The 18,666-nt window shown below is 47.4% G+C and overlaps 2 protein-coding genes across 3 annotated transcripts in view; one reads left to right on the forward strand and one right to left on the reverse strand.

Annotated features, from left to right (window-relative positions):
- LOC102945825 (zinc finger protein 436) overlaps positions 1 to 18,666 on the forward strand; it is a 1,196,575-nt gene that overhangs the window by 483,378 nt on the left and 694,531 nt on the right. The window lies entirely within an intron of this gene.
- Positions 11,334 to 12,376, reverse strand: LOC119567497 (olfactory receptor 10A7-like). The gene has a single exon (XM_037913632.1). The coding sequence runs from the start codon at positions 12,374 to 12,376 to the stop codon at positions 11,408 to 11,410; it is 969 nt and encodes a 322-aa protein (XP_037769560.1). The 3' UTR covers positions 11,334 to 11,407.

An 18,666-nucleotide genomic window follows, 5' to 3' on the forward strand; every position in this document is an offset into this window, starting at 1 on the left:
TGGATTCCTTAGTTTCACCTTTCCGCCCCCGGTCCTCTGTCACACAGCACTTGAGTTCAGTCACAGTAAAACAAAAGGGAATTTATTTAAGAAAGAACAGAGATTCACACAGAAACAAGAGTGAGTGACAGAAGCAAATGGCTACATACAAAACAAAATCATAAAGCACAAACTAGGGCCTAAGCTTACTCATGCTCACCTTTCCTATCTAATAAAGTAGATTCTCACCCCAAAGTTCAGTCTGTCACAGGGATTGCTGGCCCCACGGAGCTAGGACCTAGTCTTTCATAAAGCACCCCTGCTCGGCCAGGTACTTCCTCAGTGAACGAGTGCAGTCTCTTTCTCCTGTCATGTACGGAATCAGTCTTTTGTCTTTATTCCCAGACAGGGCCGTCCCCTCGCTGTCATTTCGTCTTTTTCGCTTCCACGAGGTTTTGATGTTTATAGTGTCTTTGGCTTTCCTTTGATTGTTCTGGATTGGTAGACAATTGAGCGATACATTTCATAATAGATGAGCCAGGGAGGGATGACAACTCCCTCCCAGTTAAATGGGCCATCACCGAGACACGATTCCCTGCTGACTAACTCTTACTCCAAGACCGTAAGGGCAAAACTTTTAGTATAGCTACATTATTCCCTATATGTACACCTCGCAATAATTGAGTATCGGTGCATTACAAGCTTTCAGTAGACACCTTGGATGCTACCCTTTATGGATAAACACCATGAAGGTGATGTATTAGTTGTAGTGAGTTTGTCAGGTCTGAGACAGGAGTTGCTTGTAAACAGCAAACTCTTTGCCAGTTGGCACCAAGGGTCCCCTGTGTCACAACAACCCCTTTGCTGTTGCATGCATGATACCAACTAACCCTATACTTTCCCTACCCATCATTAAAGCCGCAGACCACTCTCACATCCCATCTCACTGCTGTCAATACCCGTTCCAATACAGAATCATTTAGGTCAGTGGTTTTCAAGTGTTTTTTCATTTGCGGACCTTTAAAAGATTTTGAATGGAGGTGCAAAACCCTTTGGAAACCTTAGACATAGCGTGCGGATCCCAGGTTGAAAATCACTGATTTAGGTTGTGTCAATAGCAGGGCACTGGGGTCATCTTGCCCCGGGCAGTGAGAACCACTCAAGGTTCCTTCCCACCCTGCATTTCTGTGATTCACACAGGAACTTAGAGTGGAGCAACTCCTAGCTTGTCAGCGGCAAGGACGTCCTTGGGGTTCACAATGCCTGAGACAGGTACTCAGGCTCCCTGGACAATGAATGGGGAGCGACAGGTCTAAGACTGGGAGTCACAAAAGCCAGCGTGCTCTGCAGGCAGGTGCCTAAGGTAGCCCCTGGGAGATGCTAAGCACAGGAGTGTGTCCCAAACCCTCCCCCTCACAAAGTTCAGCACCTAAATCCTGGCTGGAGGGAGGTGCATCCTTCTGATTGGGGCTCTCAGCCCGTCTCTTTGAATCAGACGCAGCTGCCCCGTAATTCTGAGCCTCAGGGGGTACAGCACTCCCCCAGCACATGGGAGACCCTGGATCCAGTCCCCCTGCTCTAAAGGCGTGTTCATTATTTAAAGTCAATCAATTATGACCCTACTTGGAGTGTAGCTTTTAGAAGGAGACTCCAGCCTTCCTGTAAAGTCTCCAGATGATGGCAACTCCACCACATCCCTTGGTAAATGGTTCAGAGTTGCTCCAAGACAGGGGTAGGCAATGTGTCATAGAATCATAGAATCATAGAATATCAGGGTTGGAAGGGACCTCAGGAGGTCATCTAGTCCAACCCCCTGCTCAAAGCAGGACCAATCCCCAATCAAATCATCCCAGCCAAGGCTTTGTCAAGCCTGACCTTAAAAACTTCCAAGGAAGGAGATTCTACCACCTCCCTAGGTAACGCATTCCAGTGTTTCACCACCCTCCTAGTGAAAAAGTTTTTCCTAATATCCAACCTAAACCTCCCCCACTGCAACTTGAGACCATTACTCCTTGTCCTGTCCTCTTCTACCACTGAGAATAGTCTACAACCATCCTCTCTGGAACCACCTCTCAGGTAGTTGAAAGTAGCTATCAAATCCCCCCTCATTCTTCTCTTCTGCAGACTAAACAATCCCAGTTCCCTCAGCCTCTCCTCATAAGTCATGTGTTCCAGACCCCTAATCATTTTTGTTGCCCTTCGCTGGACTCTCTCCAATTTATCCACATCCTTCTTGTAGTGTGGGGCCCAAAACTGGACACAGTACTCCAGATGAGGCCTCACCAATGTCGAATAGAGGGGAACGATCACGTCCCTCGATCTGCTCGCTATGCCGCTACTTATACATCCCAAAATGCCATTGGCCTTCTTGGCAACAAGGGCACACTGCTGACTCATATTCAGCTTCTCCTCCACTGTAACCCCTAGGTCCTTTTCAGCAGAACTGCTGCCTAGCCATTCGGTCCCTAGTCCGTAGCTGTGCATTGGGTTCTTCCGTCCTAAGTGCAGGACCCTGCACTTATCCTTATTGAACCTCATCAGGTTTCTTTTGGCCCAATCCTCCAATTTGTCTAGGTCCCTCTGTATCCTATCCCTGCCCTCCAGCGTATCTACCACTCCTCCCAGTTTAGTATCATCCGCAAATTTGCTGAGAGTGCAATCCACACCATCCTCCAGATCATTTATGAAGATATTGAACAAAACCGGCCCCAGGACCGACCCCTGGGGCACTCCACTTGACACCGGCTGCCAACTAGACATGGAGCCATTGATCACTACCCGTTGAGCCCGACAATCTAGCCAACTTTCTACCCACCTTATAGTGCATTCATCCAGCCCATACTTCTTTAACTTGCTGACAAGAATACTGTGGGAGACCGTGTCAAAAGCTTTGCTAAAGTCAAGAAACAATACATCCACTGCTTTCCCTTCATCCACAGAATCAGTAATCTCATCATAGAAGGCGATTAGATTAGTCAGGCATGACCTTCCCTTGGTGAATCCATGCTGACTGTTCCTGATCACTTTCCTCTCGTGTACGTGCTTCAGGATTGATTCCTTGAGGACCTGCTCCATGATTTTTCTGGGGACTGAGGTGAGGCTGACTGGCCTGTAGTTCCCAGGATCCTCCTTCTTCCCTTTTTTAAAGATTGGCACTACATTAGCCTTTTTCCAGTCATCCGGGACTTCCCCCGTTCGCCACGAGTTTTCAAAGATAATGGCCAATGGCTCTGCAATCACATCCGCCAATTCCTTCAGCACTCTCGGATGCAACTCGTCCGGCCCCATGGACTTGTGCACGTCCAGCTTTTCTAAATAGTCCCTAAACACCTCTATCTCCACAGAGGGCTGGCCATCTACTCCCCATGTTGTGATGCCCAGCGCAGCAGTCTGGGAGCTGTCCTTGTTAGTGAAGACAGAGGCAAAAAAAGCATTGAGCACATTAGCTTTTTCCACATCCTCTGTCACTAGGTTGCCTCCCTCATTCAGTAAGGGGCCCACACTTTCCTTGGCTTAGTAAAGTTTAGTTTAGTGTCCATAGTAAAAATTGTGATGTCCATGGCAATTGGAATCTGGGTTGAATGACTGAAAGACATAACCCTTCCCACAATGTCTGTCACTAAGTCCAGTAATTTTGTCAAGTGTCCGTTGCACAACATGGTGGTGCTGACCTGTGCTCCAAGAACGATTTGGGGATCTGGAAAACCAACCTTACAGTGAAAGAGTCAAGAACCTCAAACTATGTAACTTAACAGGGAGACGGTGAGCAAAGCTTCCACAAAGAGTTGACTAGAAGTACCTACAGGGAGGGTGTTGGTGGTTGCCAGGGACTCTTCAGTCTCCTAGACAAAGGCGAAATGAGAGCCAATGGCTGGCAGCAGAAGGGAGACAAATTTGGGCGAGAAAGAAGGGGCACATTTTTAACAGTGAGGGCAATTGGCCATTGGAACAGTTTGTCCAGGGCTGTGGTGGATTCTGGGTCATTTGCAGTCTTTAAATCAGGGCTGGATGCCTCCTTCTAAAAGATCCTCTCTAGCTCTGGGACAAGCCATGGGTGTTGCCAGGGGTGGGCTCGGGCTAGAGGGGGTTCACCCCCTGCCAGATCTGAGCGAGCCTCCCGCTTGGTGAGAGCCCGCTGGCTGCCCAGCAGGAGGACGAGCAGGGAGAGTCCCCGTGGCCCGGTGTGGTGCTGCGGGCAGAGTCCATCCTGAGCGTGCCCAGCGCACCAGGCCTGTCCCCAGTGTGGGGAGTAAGATGGAGGGAGGGGAGGGGAGGAGAGGGGGAAGGTGCAGAGGAGGGAGGGAGACAGACACAGTCAGCTGCTGCCATCGGCACTGCCACATTGCTCCCTGTGCTCCCAGCCCCCCACCGCCCTTCCCTTTCCCCCTCCAAACCCCCATCATAGACCCCCCAATTAATCCCTTCCCACAGTGCCCCCCAACCAACCCTCTGCCATAGACCCCCCAATACCCTCCTGCAGTCCCCAGCCAACACCCCCACCACAGACCCCCATATAACCCCCAACCCTCCCCACAGCTCTGTTTAAATCCATCCAACCCCCTTTTACCCCATCCCCAAATAAACACATCCACACACCCCCGGAGAAACCCAAACCCCACAAAATCTCCTTCTGCCACATCCCCCACCCATCACACTACACCAACCCCCTTCTCCCCACATATATCCACCTCATGGCACACCCCTCCAACTAAACACCCCCAGAAAACATCACCCTGACAGCACCCCCTCACCCCCACCCAGACCTCCCCTCACCGCTGCTCGTCATCCCCCCAGCCGCATTCCCTAATAAACCCACCTCTGAAAACCGTCCCTGCGCCCCCATCCCCCACCATCCTCAAACCACTTCCCTCCCCACACCTCCCTCTGTCTTCACCCCAGCCCCTCCTGCCACTGCTCCAGCACCCTGACTCCCCCAATGGCCCTTTTGTGGCCCCCAACACCCAGGTCCATCTACCCTACCCATCAGCCCGAATGCCCCCAGCTCCTGGCTACACAAACCCCCCTCTCCCTTCTTCAGTCGCTCCGGTTCCCTGGGGCTCACCCCAGAACCCTCCACAGGGCCCCTCACCCCTTTACCCTGGCACCAGCATCCTACCTTCACCGTATGTGGGGCTGGGGACCTTTTTCCCCCTCCTTAGCCCTCCCCTTCCTTGTCCCCTTGGGGTGGTCGGAGGTCTGAGCCCCACTCATTGGAATGAGCTGCCCAGCAAATCTGAGAGTGGGGAGAGCCAAAAGGCAGAGCAGGGCGCCCGGCCTAGCCCCACAGGACGCTGCTGTGGGGTGAGCGTGGGGCAGGCTGGCTCTCCAACCTCCCTCCCCTCCTTGCTGGGGCCTCATCTCCGCACCAGGCTGGGATAGAGACAGCGACCCCGACACCGGAGAGTGGGGCCTGACCATTTCACTGAGCTCCCCCAAAGGGTATCTTCACCAGCCCCCTAGGGCGATGGGCCTGAGGGGGGAATCGCTGGCTGGAAAGCTCCAGCCTCTGCTATGCGGGAGATGTGACTAAAATGATCAGCATGGATTTTTTTCACCTTAAAATCTATGTATCTAGGAGCTCCTCTCCCCCCAGGAACAGTGGGTTAACGGGGAAGTGTGAGTCTTGCAGGGTGGAGAGTAGGTGTATGCACATGGGCGGGGCGGGGATTGTGAGTCTGGGCCCCTCTCTCTTTCCTCAGCTGAGTAGAAAGGAGCACAGTGCAAACCACCTCCAAAGATTTTGACAGAAAACTGAAAACAACAGAACATTTTTTTGAGAGAGAGAGAAAGAGAGAGAGAGGGGAAAAAAAAGGTGGGTGAGGTGTTATCTTTGATTGGTCCAGCTTCTGTTGGTGAGAGAGACAAGCTTTCATGCTTACATAGAACTCTTCTTCAGTCTGGGAAATGTACTCGGTGTCACAGCTAAGTACAAGGTGGAAGAGATAGTTTATCATAAACAGTTCACACACATTTCAGGGGACCATTCAAGTTGAAATGTCCCATTTAGTTGGGGATTGGTCCTGCTTTGAGCAGGGGGTTGGACTAGATGACCTCCTGAGGTCCCTTCCAACCCTGATATTCTATGATTCTATGATTAACACCTGTCAGGGTTCCTTCCCCACTCTGAACTCTGGGGTATGATGTGGGGACCCACATGCAAGACCCTCTAAGCTTATTTTTACCAGCTTAGGTTAAAAACTTTCCTGAGGCACAAACTCCATCTTGTCCTTGAACAGTATGCTGCCACCACCGAGTGATTTAGACAAAGAATCAGGGAAAGGACCACTTGGAGTTCCTGTTCCCCCAAAATATCCTCCCCAAGCCCTTACACCCCCTTTCCTGAGGAGGCTTGAGAACAATATCCTAACCAATTGGTACAAAGTGAACACAGACCCAAATCCCTGGATCTTTGGACACTGAAAAAAAAATCAATCAGTTCTTAAAAGAAGAATTTTTTTTAAAAAAAAATGGTAAAAATTCCCTCTGTAAAATCAGGTTGGAAGATAACTTTACAGGGTAACAAAAGATGCACAAAACACAGAGGAACCCCCTCGAGCCTTAGTTTCAAAGTTACAACAAAACAGGGATAAACCTCCCTCCAGCAAAGGGAAAATTCACAAGTTGAGAGACTGGTTCAGAATGGTTTGGAAGACATGGATTGAAGTCCGGTCCCTCTTAGTCCTAAGAGCGAAGGAACACAGAAACAAAGAACCGAAAACAAAGCCTCCCCCCCCAGATTTGAAAGTATCTTTTGTCCCCATTGGTTCCTTTGGTCAAGTGCCAACCAGGTTCCTCCTTACAGGTAAGGAGGAATTTTAGGCTACCCTTATGGTTATGACACACACACCCCCAGTCATGGGAGGGAGGGTAGGAAATGCAGTTGTGTGGGGGGGGGGGGCGGGGGGGGGGGGGTTAGTTGGTTACAGTTTGTTGTAAGAAGCCATAAATCTAGTGTCTCTATTTGGTTCATGATTTTTAGTGTCTTGCAAAGTTATGAATTTAAGTTCCCAAGCTCATCTTTTGACAGGGTTGTGCAGATTTCTTTTGAGAATGAGGACCGAGAGGTCAGATGTAGAGCGAAGGCTTTGTGAAAAGTATCATTAAACAATTACAATCCACACTCGATGGGGATCACATTCTGAAAGAAATCTTTCCTGAACCCCCATTTCTGGCTTTCAAACAACCCCCCATCCTTTCCAACCTCACCATCAGAAGCAAGTTCCCCACAGATCAGGACTCACCAACTCAAAGCCGCATCAGACCCTACCAGAACAACAGATGCAAAAGCAGCAGACATATCTCCTCTGCTACAATGAGCAATACTTCCCCCAACACACCTTTCAAGATCCATGGGTCCTATCTGTGCCTATCATGACATGTGGTGTACCTCATCCAGTGAATCAAATGCCCAGACAACAGCTATGTGGGTGAAACCAGACAATCACTATGCTTTCAAATGAACGGACACAGAAAAATGATAAAAGACAAACACTGTATCACCTTTGGGTGAACACTTTTCACCAAGAGATCACTCTATAGCAGTCCCTTGAAATATGTTAACTACTTATGTTAAACAAATTGTTCCACCTTGTATTTAGCTGACACACTGAGTACATTTCCAAGTCCTGAAGAAGAGCTCTTCTATCTAAGCTTGAGTCTCTCACCAGCAGAAGATGGTCCAATAAAAGATTTTACCTCACCCGCCTTGTGTGATGGGATCCCTGGGGTACAACCTGGAGCTGTGGGACCGCTGTGTCCCCTTAACTCTCCAGCCTGGGCTGTCTCTCACAATACTATGCCAGTGATAAGCAGCAAACCCCTCCAGGTGCTGTGATCACTCAGCCATCACCTTGCGGAGACCCACACCCAGTTAAATTGCATGAATGTTCTCCAAGCCAGTCATGAATTATACAGAGAGAGGCACCAGTCAATAACCCCAGCCTTGCACCTTAGAAACATACCGTCTTACACTGTGCACTGGATATAAGCTGTTCAGGAAGGACAGGAAGTGCAGAAAAGGTGGGGGAGTTACACTGTATGCAAGGGATCAGTATGACTGCTCAGAGCTCAAGTATGAAACTGCAGAAAAACCTGAGAGTCTCTGGATTAAGTTTAGAAGTGTGAGCAACAAGGGTGATGTCGTGATGGGAGTCTACTATAGACCGCCAGACCAGGGGAATGAGGTGGACGAGGCTTTCTTCCAGCAACTCGCAGAAGTTACTAGATCACAGGCCCTGGTTCTCATGGGAGACTTCAATCACCCTGATATCTGCTGGGAGAGCAATACAGCGGTGCACAGACAATCCAGGAAGTTTTTGGAAAGTGTAGGGGACAATTTCCTGGTGCAAGTGCTGGAGGAACCAACTAGGGGCAGAGCTCTTCTTGACCTGCTGCTCACAAACCGGGAAGAATTGGTAGGGGAAGCAAAAGTGGATGGGAACCTGGGAGGCAGTGACCATGAGATGGTCGAGTTCAGGATCCTAACACAAGGAAGAAAGGAGAGCAGCAGAATACAGACCCTGGATTTCAGAAAAGCAGACTTTGACTCCCTCAGGGAACTGATGGGCAGGATCCCCTGGGAGAATAACATGAGGGGGAAAGGAGTCCAGGAGAGCTGGCTGTATTTTAAAGAATCCTTATTGAGGTTACAGGGGCAAACCATCCTGATGTGTAGAAAGAATAGTAAATATGGCAGGCGACCAGCTTGGCTTAACAGTGAAATCCTTGCTGCTCTTAAATACAAAAAGAAGCTTCAAGAAGTGGAAGATTGGACAAATGACCAGGGATGAGTATAAAAATATTGCTCGGGCTTGCAGGAGTGAAATCAGGAAGGCCAAATCACACCTGGAGTTGCAGCTAGCAAGAGATGGTAAGAGTAACAAGAAGGGTTTCTTCAGGTATGTTAGCAAGAAGAAGAAAGTCAAGGAAAGTGTGGGCCCCTTACTGAATGAGGGAGGCAACCTAGTGACAGAGGATATGGAAAAAGCTAATGTACTCAATGCTTTTTTTTTGCCTCTGTCTTCACGAACAAGGTCAACTCCCAGACTACTGCACTGGGCAGCACAGAATGGGGAGAAGGTGACCAGCCCTCTGTGGAGAAAGAAGTGGTTCGGGACTATTTAGAAAAGCTGGACATGCACAAGTCCATGGGGCCGGATGCGTTGCATCCGAGGGTGCTAAAGGAATTGGCGGATGTGATTGCAGAGCCATTAGCCATTATCTTTGAAAACTCATGGCAATCGGGGGAGGTCCCAGATGACTGGAAAAAGGCGAATGTAGAGCCCATCTTTAAAAAAGGGAAGAAGGAGGATCCAGGGAACTACAGGCCAGTCAGCCTCACCTCAGTCCCTGGAAAAATCATGGAGCAGGTCCTCAAGGAATCAATTCTGAAGCACTTAGAGGAGAGGAAAGTGATCAGGAACAGTCAGCATGGATTCACCAAGGGAAAGTCATGCCTGACTAATCTAATTGCCTTCTATGACGAGATAACTGGCTCTGTGGATGAAGGGAAAGCAGTGGACGTGTTGTTCCTTGACTTTAGCAAAGCTTTTGACACTGTCTCCCACAGTATTTTTGCCAGCAAGTTAAAGAAGTATGGGCTGGATGAATGGACTATAAGGTGGATAGAAAGCTGGCTAGATTGTCGGGCTCAATGGGTAGTGATCAATGGCTCCATGTCTAGTTGGCAGCCGGTATCAAGTGGAGTCCCCCAGGGGTCGGTCCTGGGGCCGGTTTTGTTCAATATCTTCATAAATGATCTGGAGGATGGTGTGGATTGCACCCTCAGCAAGTTTGCAGATGACACTAAACTGGGAGGAGAGGTAGATATGCTGGAGGGTAGGGATAGGATACAGAGGGACCTAGACAAATTGGAGGATTTGGCCAAAAGAAATCTGATGAGGTTCAACAAGGACAAGTGCAGAGTCCTGCACTTAGGACGGAAGAATCCCATGCACCGCTACAGACTAGGGACCGAATGGCTAGGCAGCTGTTCTGCAGAAAAGGACCTAGGGGTTACAGTGGAGGAGAAGCTGGATATGAGTCAACAGTGTGCCCTTGTTGCCAAGAAGGCCAATGGCATTTTGGGATGTATAAGTAGGGGCATTGCCAGCAGATCGAGGGACGTGATCGTTCCCCTCTATTCGACACTGGTGAGGCCTCATCTGGAGTACTGTGTCCAGTTTTGGGCCCCACACTACAAGAAGGATGTGGAAAAATTGGAAAGAGTCCAGCGAAGGGCAACAAAAATGATTAGGGGACTGGAACACATGACTTACGAGGAGAGGCTGAGGGAACTGGGGTTGTTTAGTCTGCGGAAGAGAAGAATGAGAGGGGATTTGATAGCTGCTTTCAACTACCTGAAAGGGGGTTCCAAAGAGGATGGATCTAGACTGTTCTCAGTGGTAGCAGATGACAGAACAAGGAGTAATGGTCTAAAGTTACAGTGGGGGAGATATTAGGAAAAACTTTTTCACTAGGAGGGTGGTGAAACACTGGAATGCGTTACCAAGGGAGGTGGTGGAATCTCCTTCCTTAGAAGTTTTTAAGGTCAGGCTTGACAAAGCCCTGGCTGGGATGATTTAATTGGGGATCGGTCCTGCTTTGAGCAGGGGGTTGGACTAGATGACCTCCTGAGGTCCCTTCCAACCCTGATATTCTATGATTCTGTGATTCTATGATGTCATTGACCCTCCTTCTACTTTCTCTCCAGGTGCTAGAAAGATCCTTGCTGTGAGGTGGGGTCGGGCAGTACCCATTGTGTACCTGCCCTCTGAGGAGTCTCTGGGAGAGTGGATTCTTCTTGATGGGCCATCAACGCCTGTCTGGCCAGTGATGGATGCCCCTTTGTTGTTACTGAAAGGCCAGCTGTGCCCATCAACCAACCTCACTATATTTCAGTAACACATTTAGCAATTCTTCATAACATCACATACAATGATAGTACCCACAATTCAGCAGGATACTAATGTTCAGCACATCCAGACTTCTCAGATGATCCCTCCCAAGGCACACTTTGTACCAAACACAAACACAGCATCCTCCTATACCAGTGGTGAATAGGGGGGTCCAGGGTGCTATTTTGAGGTACAGAGGGTCACAGCTTGTCTTTGTAATATTCTGGGACCAACACAGCCACAACAGTGCATGACTTTTTTTTTATTTTTTTTTTTACAGTTTCCATCTGAAAGTTTTCAGATGTCAGTTGCCAAAAAGCAAAAAAAAATTTCATTTTTCAGGTTTCAGTTATTTTGATGAAAAGTCAAAATCTTCTCTCCCCTCCTCCCCCTGCAAAATTCCAACCATCTGTATCACTCTTCAATTTATGTGTGTGTGTGTGTGTGTGCACGTGCATTTCTGTATCAGGGCCCACTTAGACCCTCCTTCTTTCACAATAGAAACCAGATTGATTGATCCTCATTTCATTCAACTAGTCTGACTTCTTTGTGAGGGCCAGACATTTCCTGACAGCTTTTCTCAGGGCCTCCTTGACCTCTCTGTTTCTCAGGCTGTAGATGAGGGGATTGGCCAGGGGAGTCAGGACTGTGTAGCAGACAGAGAACACTTTGTTCAGGGCTCTCAGGTTGCTGGATTTCGGTAGCATGTAGACAATCATTATGGTCCCATAGAAAAGTGTTACCATGATGAGGTGAGAGAAGCAAGTGGAAAAGGCCTTTTGCCTCCCGGTGGTGGAAGGGATTCTCAGGATGGTGCTAACGATACAAACACAGGATGTCAAGGTTAATAGAAATGGGGAAACTGCATCTGGGAAGGAAAATATGTAAAGAACCAGCATAATCTGGCTGGTGTCACTGCAGGAGAGCTTCAGCATTGGGGTGAGATCACAAAAGAAATGGTCCATTACATTGGGGCCACAGAAAATTAATTGTGACATAAAACGCAGCATGATTGTACAAGGTAGAAATCCACTTATCCAACACCCAGCTGCTAGCTGGAGGCACAACTTGCCATTCATACAGGTTCCATAGTGCAGTGGTTTACATATGGCTAAATACTGATCATAAGACATCGCTGCCAGGAGAGAACACTCTGTAGTTGTTAGAAAACAAAAGAAAAAAAACTGTGTCATGCAGCCCCCCACCGAAATGGTTCTGTCCCCAGTCAGGAGACTGGCCAGCATCCTGGGCAGGAGGGCAGAAGTGTAGCAGATCTCCAGGCAGGACAAGTTCCCCAGGAAGAAGTACATGGGGGTGTGAAGGTGCAGATCAGTCACAACTAGAGCAATGATGAGGAAGTTCCCTGCCATGGTCCCAATATAGATCACCAGGAAAACCAGAAAGAGAAGGATCTGCAGTTCAGGGAGATCCCCAAACCCCAGGAGGATGAATTCTGTCACATCTGTTTGATTTTCCGCATCTCCTTTCTCCATGAGCTGCATCTTGTGATCGTGACAAGTAATGAACATCGAAAGATTTGGCTGTACCATGAAATTAGATAGATTTCCATCTTTTGATCCCATAAGAGTTCCCGCTGCAAACTGAGAGCTGGGTTTATATTCTCTCACAACAGAGAAACTTCTTCACTTCAGAGAGATTCCCCACACCCCAAAGAGCTGTCACCCAGTTAACTTGCCCCTCTTCTGCCCCATACCCCAACTTTTTTCATTAATTGATTCTTAGATTTAAGACCAAAAGGGACTATTTGGGGATGGAGGTTGGCACAACTGATTAAAAGAGCTTTAAACTAGAAACTTGGGGGAGATGCTCATGTAATCTCCACGCCTGATTCTAAGATTGAGAGGGCGGAAAATCAAGTCAGAAAGGAGAAAGGAGCCACAGTGGGTCGGAGAATGGACATTAAGAGGAAGGATAGTGCTGATACCAGTCAGATAGGTGACACTGGAAGAAGAATAACTGTACCCGATCAGGCAAGGAATGTGGGCAAAGCCAAGCAGCAACAGATAAGATGTTTGTACACCAATGCAAGGAGCCTGGGTGACAAAATGGATTAACTAGAACTACTGGTGCTGGAAGCGAAACCAGATATTATAGGGATAACAGAAACATGGTAGAATAATAATCATGACTGGAGTACAGGTATTGATGGGTATGTGCTGTTCAGGAAAGACAGAAATAAAGGCAAAGGTGGTGGAGCAGCATTGTATATTAATGATGAGGTAGACTGTAAAGAAATTAGAAGTGTTGGAATCGATAAGACAGAGTCTGTTTCGGCTAAAATCACTTTGGGGAAGAAAGCTTCTGGAGGTTCTCCCAGGATAATCTTGGAGTCTGCTACAGACCACCAGGATCCGATATGGATAGAGACCTTTTGTTAATGTTTGTAATGAAACAAATACTACTGTGAATTGTGTGATTAAGGGAGACTTTGATTTCCCACATATAGATTGGAGGACAAGTGCTGCAAAAAGTAATTTTCCCTCTGCTGATACTCACACCTTCTTGTCAACTGTTGGAAATGGGCCACCTTGATTGCATTGGCCTTGTTGGCACGACAACAGTAATTTTCCTTCCCTTGGTATTCACCCCTTCTTGTCAACTATTGAGAATAGGCCACTTCCACCTTAATTGAATTGGCTTGTTAGCACTGACCCACCACTTGGTAAGGCAACTCCTATCTTTTCATGTGCTAGAATATATATTCTGCTTACTGTATTTTTCACTCCATGCATCTGATGAAGTGGATTTTAGCCCATGAAAGCTTATGCCCAAATAAATATGTTAGTCTTTAAGATGCCACAGGGACTCCTCATTGTTTTTGCTGATACAGAGTAACAGGGCTACCACTCTGAAACTAATAATAGTAGGGCCCAGATTTTCCTGGATGTGATTGCTGACAGATTTCTTCACCAAATAGTTGCTGAACCAACAAGAGGTGATGCCATTTGAGATTTGGTATGGGTGAACAATGAGGACCTCATAGAAGAACTGGTTGTAGGGGACAACCTTGGTTCAAGTGATCATGAGCTAATTGAGTTTCAACTAAATGGAAGGATAAACAAAACTCGATCTGCAACTAGGGTGTTTGATTTCAAAAGGGCTAACTTAAAAAAAATTAAGGGAATTATTTGGCAAGTGGACTGGCGCGAAGAACTTCAGAATCTTAATGTGGAGGAGGCTTGGAATTACTTTGTAGAAGTTGCAGAAGCTATCTGAAGCCGGCATCTGAAGCAAGGGGAAAAAATTCATAAGGAAGGGTTGCAGACCAGCCCAGATGAGCAAGCTTCTCAACATGTGATTAAGAGAAAGCAGAAAGCCTGCAAGGAATGGAAGATGGGATGGTTCAGCAAAGAAAGCTACCTCATGGAGGTCAGAAAGTGTTGGGATAAACTGAACATGCCAAAAGGCAAGCGGAGTTGGAACTTGCAAAGGGAATTAAAACCAGTAGTAAAAGGTTCTATAGCCATATAAATAAGAAGAAAAGAAGGAAAGAAGAAATGGGACCACTAAGCACTGAGGGTGGAGATAAAAGATAATCTAGGCATGGCCTAACACCTAAACAAATACTTTGCCTCAGTTTTTAATGAGGCTAATGAAGAGCTTAGGGGTAGTGGCAGGGTGGCTAATGGGAACGAGGATATGGAAGTTGAAATTACCACGTCCAAGGTGGAAGCTAAACTCAAACAGTTTAATGGGACTAAATCAGGGTCCCTGGATAATCTCCATCCAAGAATATTAAGGGAATTGGCACATGAAATTGCAAGCCCAATAGCAAGGATTTAATGAACGTGTAAACTTGGGGATCATATCCTAGGATTGGAGAATTGCAAATATACTGCCTATATTTAAAAAAGGCGAAAAAAGTGAGCCAGGAAACTACAGATTTGTTAATTTGACCCCAATTGTATGCAAGATCTTAGAACAAATTTTGAAAGAGAAAGTACTTAAGGACATAGAGGTAAACAGTAATTGGGATAAAATAAGCTTGGTTTTACAAAAGGTAAATTGTGCCAGACCAACATGATCTCTTTCTTTGAGAAGATAAGTGATTTTCTAGACAAAGGAATTGCAGTAGATTTAACCTACCTGGATTTCAGTAAAGCATTTGATACAGTTCCACATGGGAAATTATTAGTTAAATTGGAGAAGATCGGGATTAATATGAGAATTGAAAGGTGAAGAAGGAACTGATTAAAGGGGAGACTACAATGGGTCATACTGAAAGATGAACTGTCAGGCTGGAGGGAGGTTGCTAGTGGAGTTCATCCAGGATCGGTCTTGGGACCAATCTTATTTAACATTTTTATTACTGACCTTGGCACAAAAAGTGGGAGTGTGCTAATAAAATTTGCAGATGACACAAAGTTGGGAGGTATTGCCAATGTGGAGGAAGACCAGAATATCAAACAAGAAGATCTGGATGACCTTGAAAACTGGAGTACTAGAAATGGGATGAAATTTAATAGCGCAGAGTGCAAGGTCATGCATTTAGGAACTAACAACAAGAATTTTTGCTATAAACTGGGGACGTATCAGTTGGAAGCGACAGAGGAGGAAAAAGATCTGGATGTATTGGTTGATCACAGGATGGCCATGAGCTGCTAATGTGATGCGGCCGTGAAAAAGACTAATGCAGTCCTAGGATGCATCAGGTGAGGTATTTCCAGTAGAGAGAGGGAAGTGGTAGTACCATCATACAAGGCACTGGTGAGACCTCACCTGGAATACTATGTGCAGTTCTGGTCTCCCATGTTTAAGAAAGATGAATTCAAAGTGGAACAGGTGCAGAGATGGGCTACTAGGATGATCCAAGGCATAGAGAACCTATCTTATGAGAGGAAACTCAAAGAGCTTAGCTTGTTTAGCCTAAACAAAAGAACGCTGAGGGGAGATATGATTGCTCTCTACAAATACATCAGAGGGATAAACACCAAGGAGGGAGAGTAGTTATTTAAATTAAGTACCAATGTGGACACAAGAACAAATGGATACAAACTGGCCATCAACAAGATTATGCTTGAAATTAGATGAAGGTTTCTAACCATCACAAGAGTGAAGTTCTGGAACAGCCTTCCAAGGGGAGCAGTGGTGGCAAAAAACCTAACTGGCTTCAAGACTGAGCTTGACAAGTTTATGGAGGGAGTGGTATGATGAGATTGACTACAATAGCATGTAGCCGATCTGCAACTGATAGCACCAAATATCTCCAGTGGCTGGTGATGGGGCACGAGATGGGGAGGGCTCTGAGTTACTACAGAGAATTCTTTCCCAGGTATCTGCTTGGTGGGTTTAGCCCACATGCTCAGGGTCTAGCTGATTGCTATATTTGGGCTCGGGAAGGAATTTTTCCTCAGGTCAGATTGGCAGAGACCCTGGGGGGTTTTTCGCCTTCCTCTGCAGCATGGGGCAAAGGTCACTTGCCAGATTAAACTAGTGTGAATGGTGGATTCTCTGTCACTTGAAGTCTTTAAACCATGATTTGAGGACTTCAGTAACTCAGCCAGAGGTTTGGGGTCTATTACAGGAGTGGGTGGATGAGGTTCTGTGGCCTGTGATGTGCAGGAGGTCAGACTAGATGATCATGACGGGCCCTTCTGGCCTTAAAGTCTATGAGTCATTAGATCATCCAGTCTGAGCTCCTGCTTAACCATAACCACAGAATTTCCCCCGTTACCCCTGCACTGAGCTCAGTAACTTGTTTGGCTAAGACGCACCTTCCAGCAAGGCAGCCAGTCTTGATTTGAACATATCAGGAGATGAGAATCCGTCATTTCCCTTGGTAGTTTGTTCCAATGGATAATCACACCCATTGCCAACAAACTGTGCCTTATTTCTCATTGAAATGTGTCTGGCTTTAGTTTCCAGCCTTTGGTTCTAGCTGGGCCTTTCCCTGTTCGACGAAAGAGCCCTTTGATAACCAGTGTTTTCTCCCCAGGAAGGTACTGATACGCTGTGATCAAATCACCTCTGTCTCCTCGTTGATAAACTGAACACATTGAGCTCTATAAGTCTCTCTCTCACTGGAAGATATTTGAGAGCTGGAGAAAATCGTTTTTATGGCTCTTTTCTGCTCCCTCACCAATCTTTCAACATCAGTTTTAAAATGTGCACCCCAGCGCTGCCCATGGTATTCCAGAATCGGTGTCACCAGTGCTCTTTACAGAGGTGACATGCCCTCCCTGCTCCCCTGTTCATGCAGCCATGGATCGCATCAGCCCTTGCCCCGCAGCATCATGCTGGGAGCTGAAGATGAGTTACTTGCCCACTGTAGTCTGAGCTCCAGCTTAACAATGTGATGGGGGCGAGGGTCAGACACATGAGCTTCCCCAGAGAAGGGCAGGAATGAGATTGCACCAGGTCAGTGCCTGCGATGAGGGAGTGACAATGACCAACAGCACAGACGGGAAAGTGACTCTGCCAATGGCCGTGCCCAAGGCACAGATGAAACCGCCCCTTGGAGTAGATGCTTATTCAGATTCCTCTCATTCATGTCCCATTAGTGACTAGTCCAGAAACACTGAAACTGCTTATAATGAATTGCCCGCTATTATTGATTAATGTTAAATGTTAATTATTGACTGAGTGACTATCCAAGGTCATACAAAGAGGCTGCGGCTGATCAGAGAAGAGACCCCAGGTCTTCTAAGTCACAGGCTGGTGCCCTAACCGCTGTAGTACCCATCCTCTGGAAAAAAATTAAGGTAGAGCAGTAAATGCTTGGGCAAAGTTTCCTAATCTGTAAGGAATCCAGTCTCCATTCAGTTCATTTCTAATGTACACCCTTTTTCTGTGGGGTGCTCAATACTGCCCAAGAAATGCTGAGGGCCCTCAAATCCCACAGAAATGCAGGGAGGAAATACTCAGCATGAGACATAAAGCATCTGAGGATTGGGCTGGGATGGTGCACAGGTATCTGCCTCCCAGAAAAGTCTGGAGAGGCAGCTGATAAGTAGCTGAGAAACTGAAGGCCAAGGTCCCTGAGAAAACAATGATTTGTCAGGGAGAGAGAGATGGGGACAGCCAGCCAGCAAGCAAGACGGTGAGGGGAGGACAGACAGAGGGATGTGTAAGGGCAGAGATGATAGCTGGGTCTCTGTTCTGATTCATCAGTTTTTCTAGCTGTGAACCACAAAGAAACCGACTCTGAAGTCCTTACTCTGGCAGAGCTCCCTGCGTGTGCGGACACTGTCCAAGGGGGGTGTCTCAGAACAAGGGCTGCATATGGACAAGGACCTGAGGATTTGCCCCGAGGCTAGTGACACTTACCTTCAAACCTTCGCATGAAGCAGCGAGCTCCCCGTCGCCAGTGACTGGGTCTGGTGTTAGTCAGCCTTCTTGTCCCAGTTCATGGGCAGACACCTGCCTATGACTGCTGGGATGGGCATCTCTCGCTGCCTGGGTTGATTGTTGGCATCACACAAACCCTTAATGTCTCCTGCTCTGGATTCTTGCAGTATTTATCAGGGAAAGCAGCCAGCCCCTGGCCCTTGCCGCTGCTGTTGGGATCTCCCTTGGGACTGCTGCCGGTGATCCTCTGGGTTCCCTCCATAGGAGAATTGATGCTGTGTTACTTTTTAAAACAGTGTAACCTCACAAGAATGGCCACTCTGAGTCAGACTAATGGTCCATCTAGCCCAGTGTCCTGTCTCTGGCAGTGGCCGGTGTCAGATGCTTCAGAGGGAATGAACAGAACAGGGAACTTATTGACTGATCCATCCCCTGTCATCCAGTCCCTGCTTCTGACAGTCAGAGGTTTAGGAACACCAAGAGC

The sequence above is a fragment of the Chelonia mydas genome, chromosome 14 (assembly GCF_015237465.2).
Source record: "Chelonia mydas isolate rCheMyd1 chromosome 14, rCheMyd1.pri.v2, whole genome shotgun sequence".
NCBI lineage: Eukaryota > Metazoa > Chordata > Testudines > Cheloniidae > Chelonia > Chelonia mydas.

What these genes read in the sequence shown, in the direction of transcription:
- LOC119567497 (XM_037913632.1), bottom strand. Translation starts at nt 12,376, where the DNA reads ATGCAGCTCATGGAGAAAGGAGATGCGGAAAATCAAACAGATGTGACA.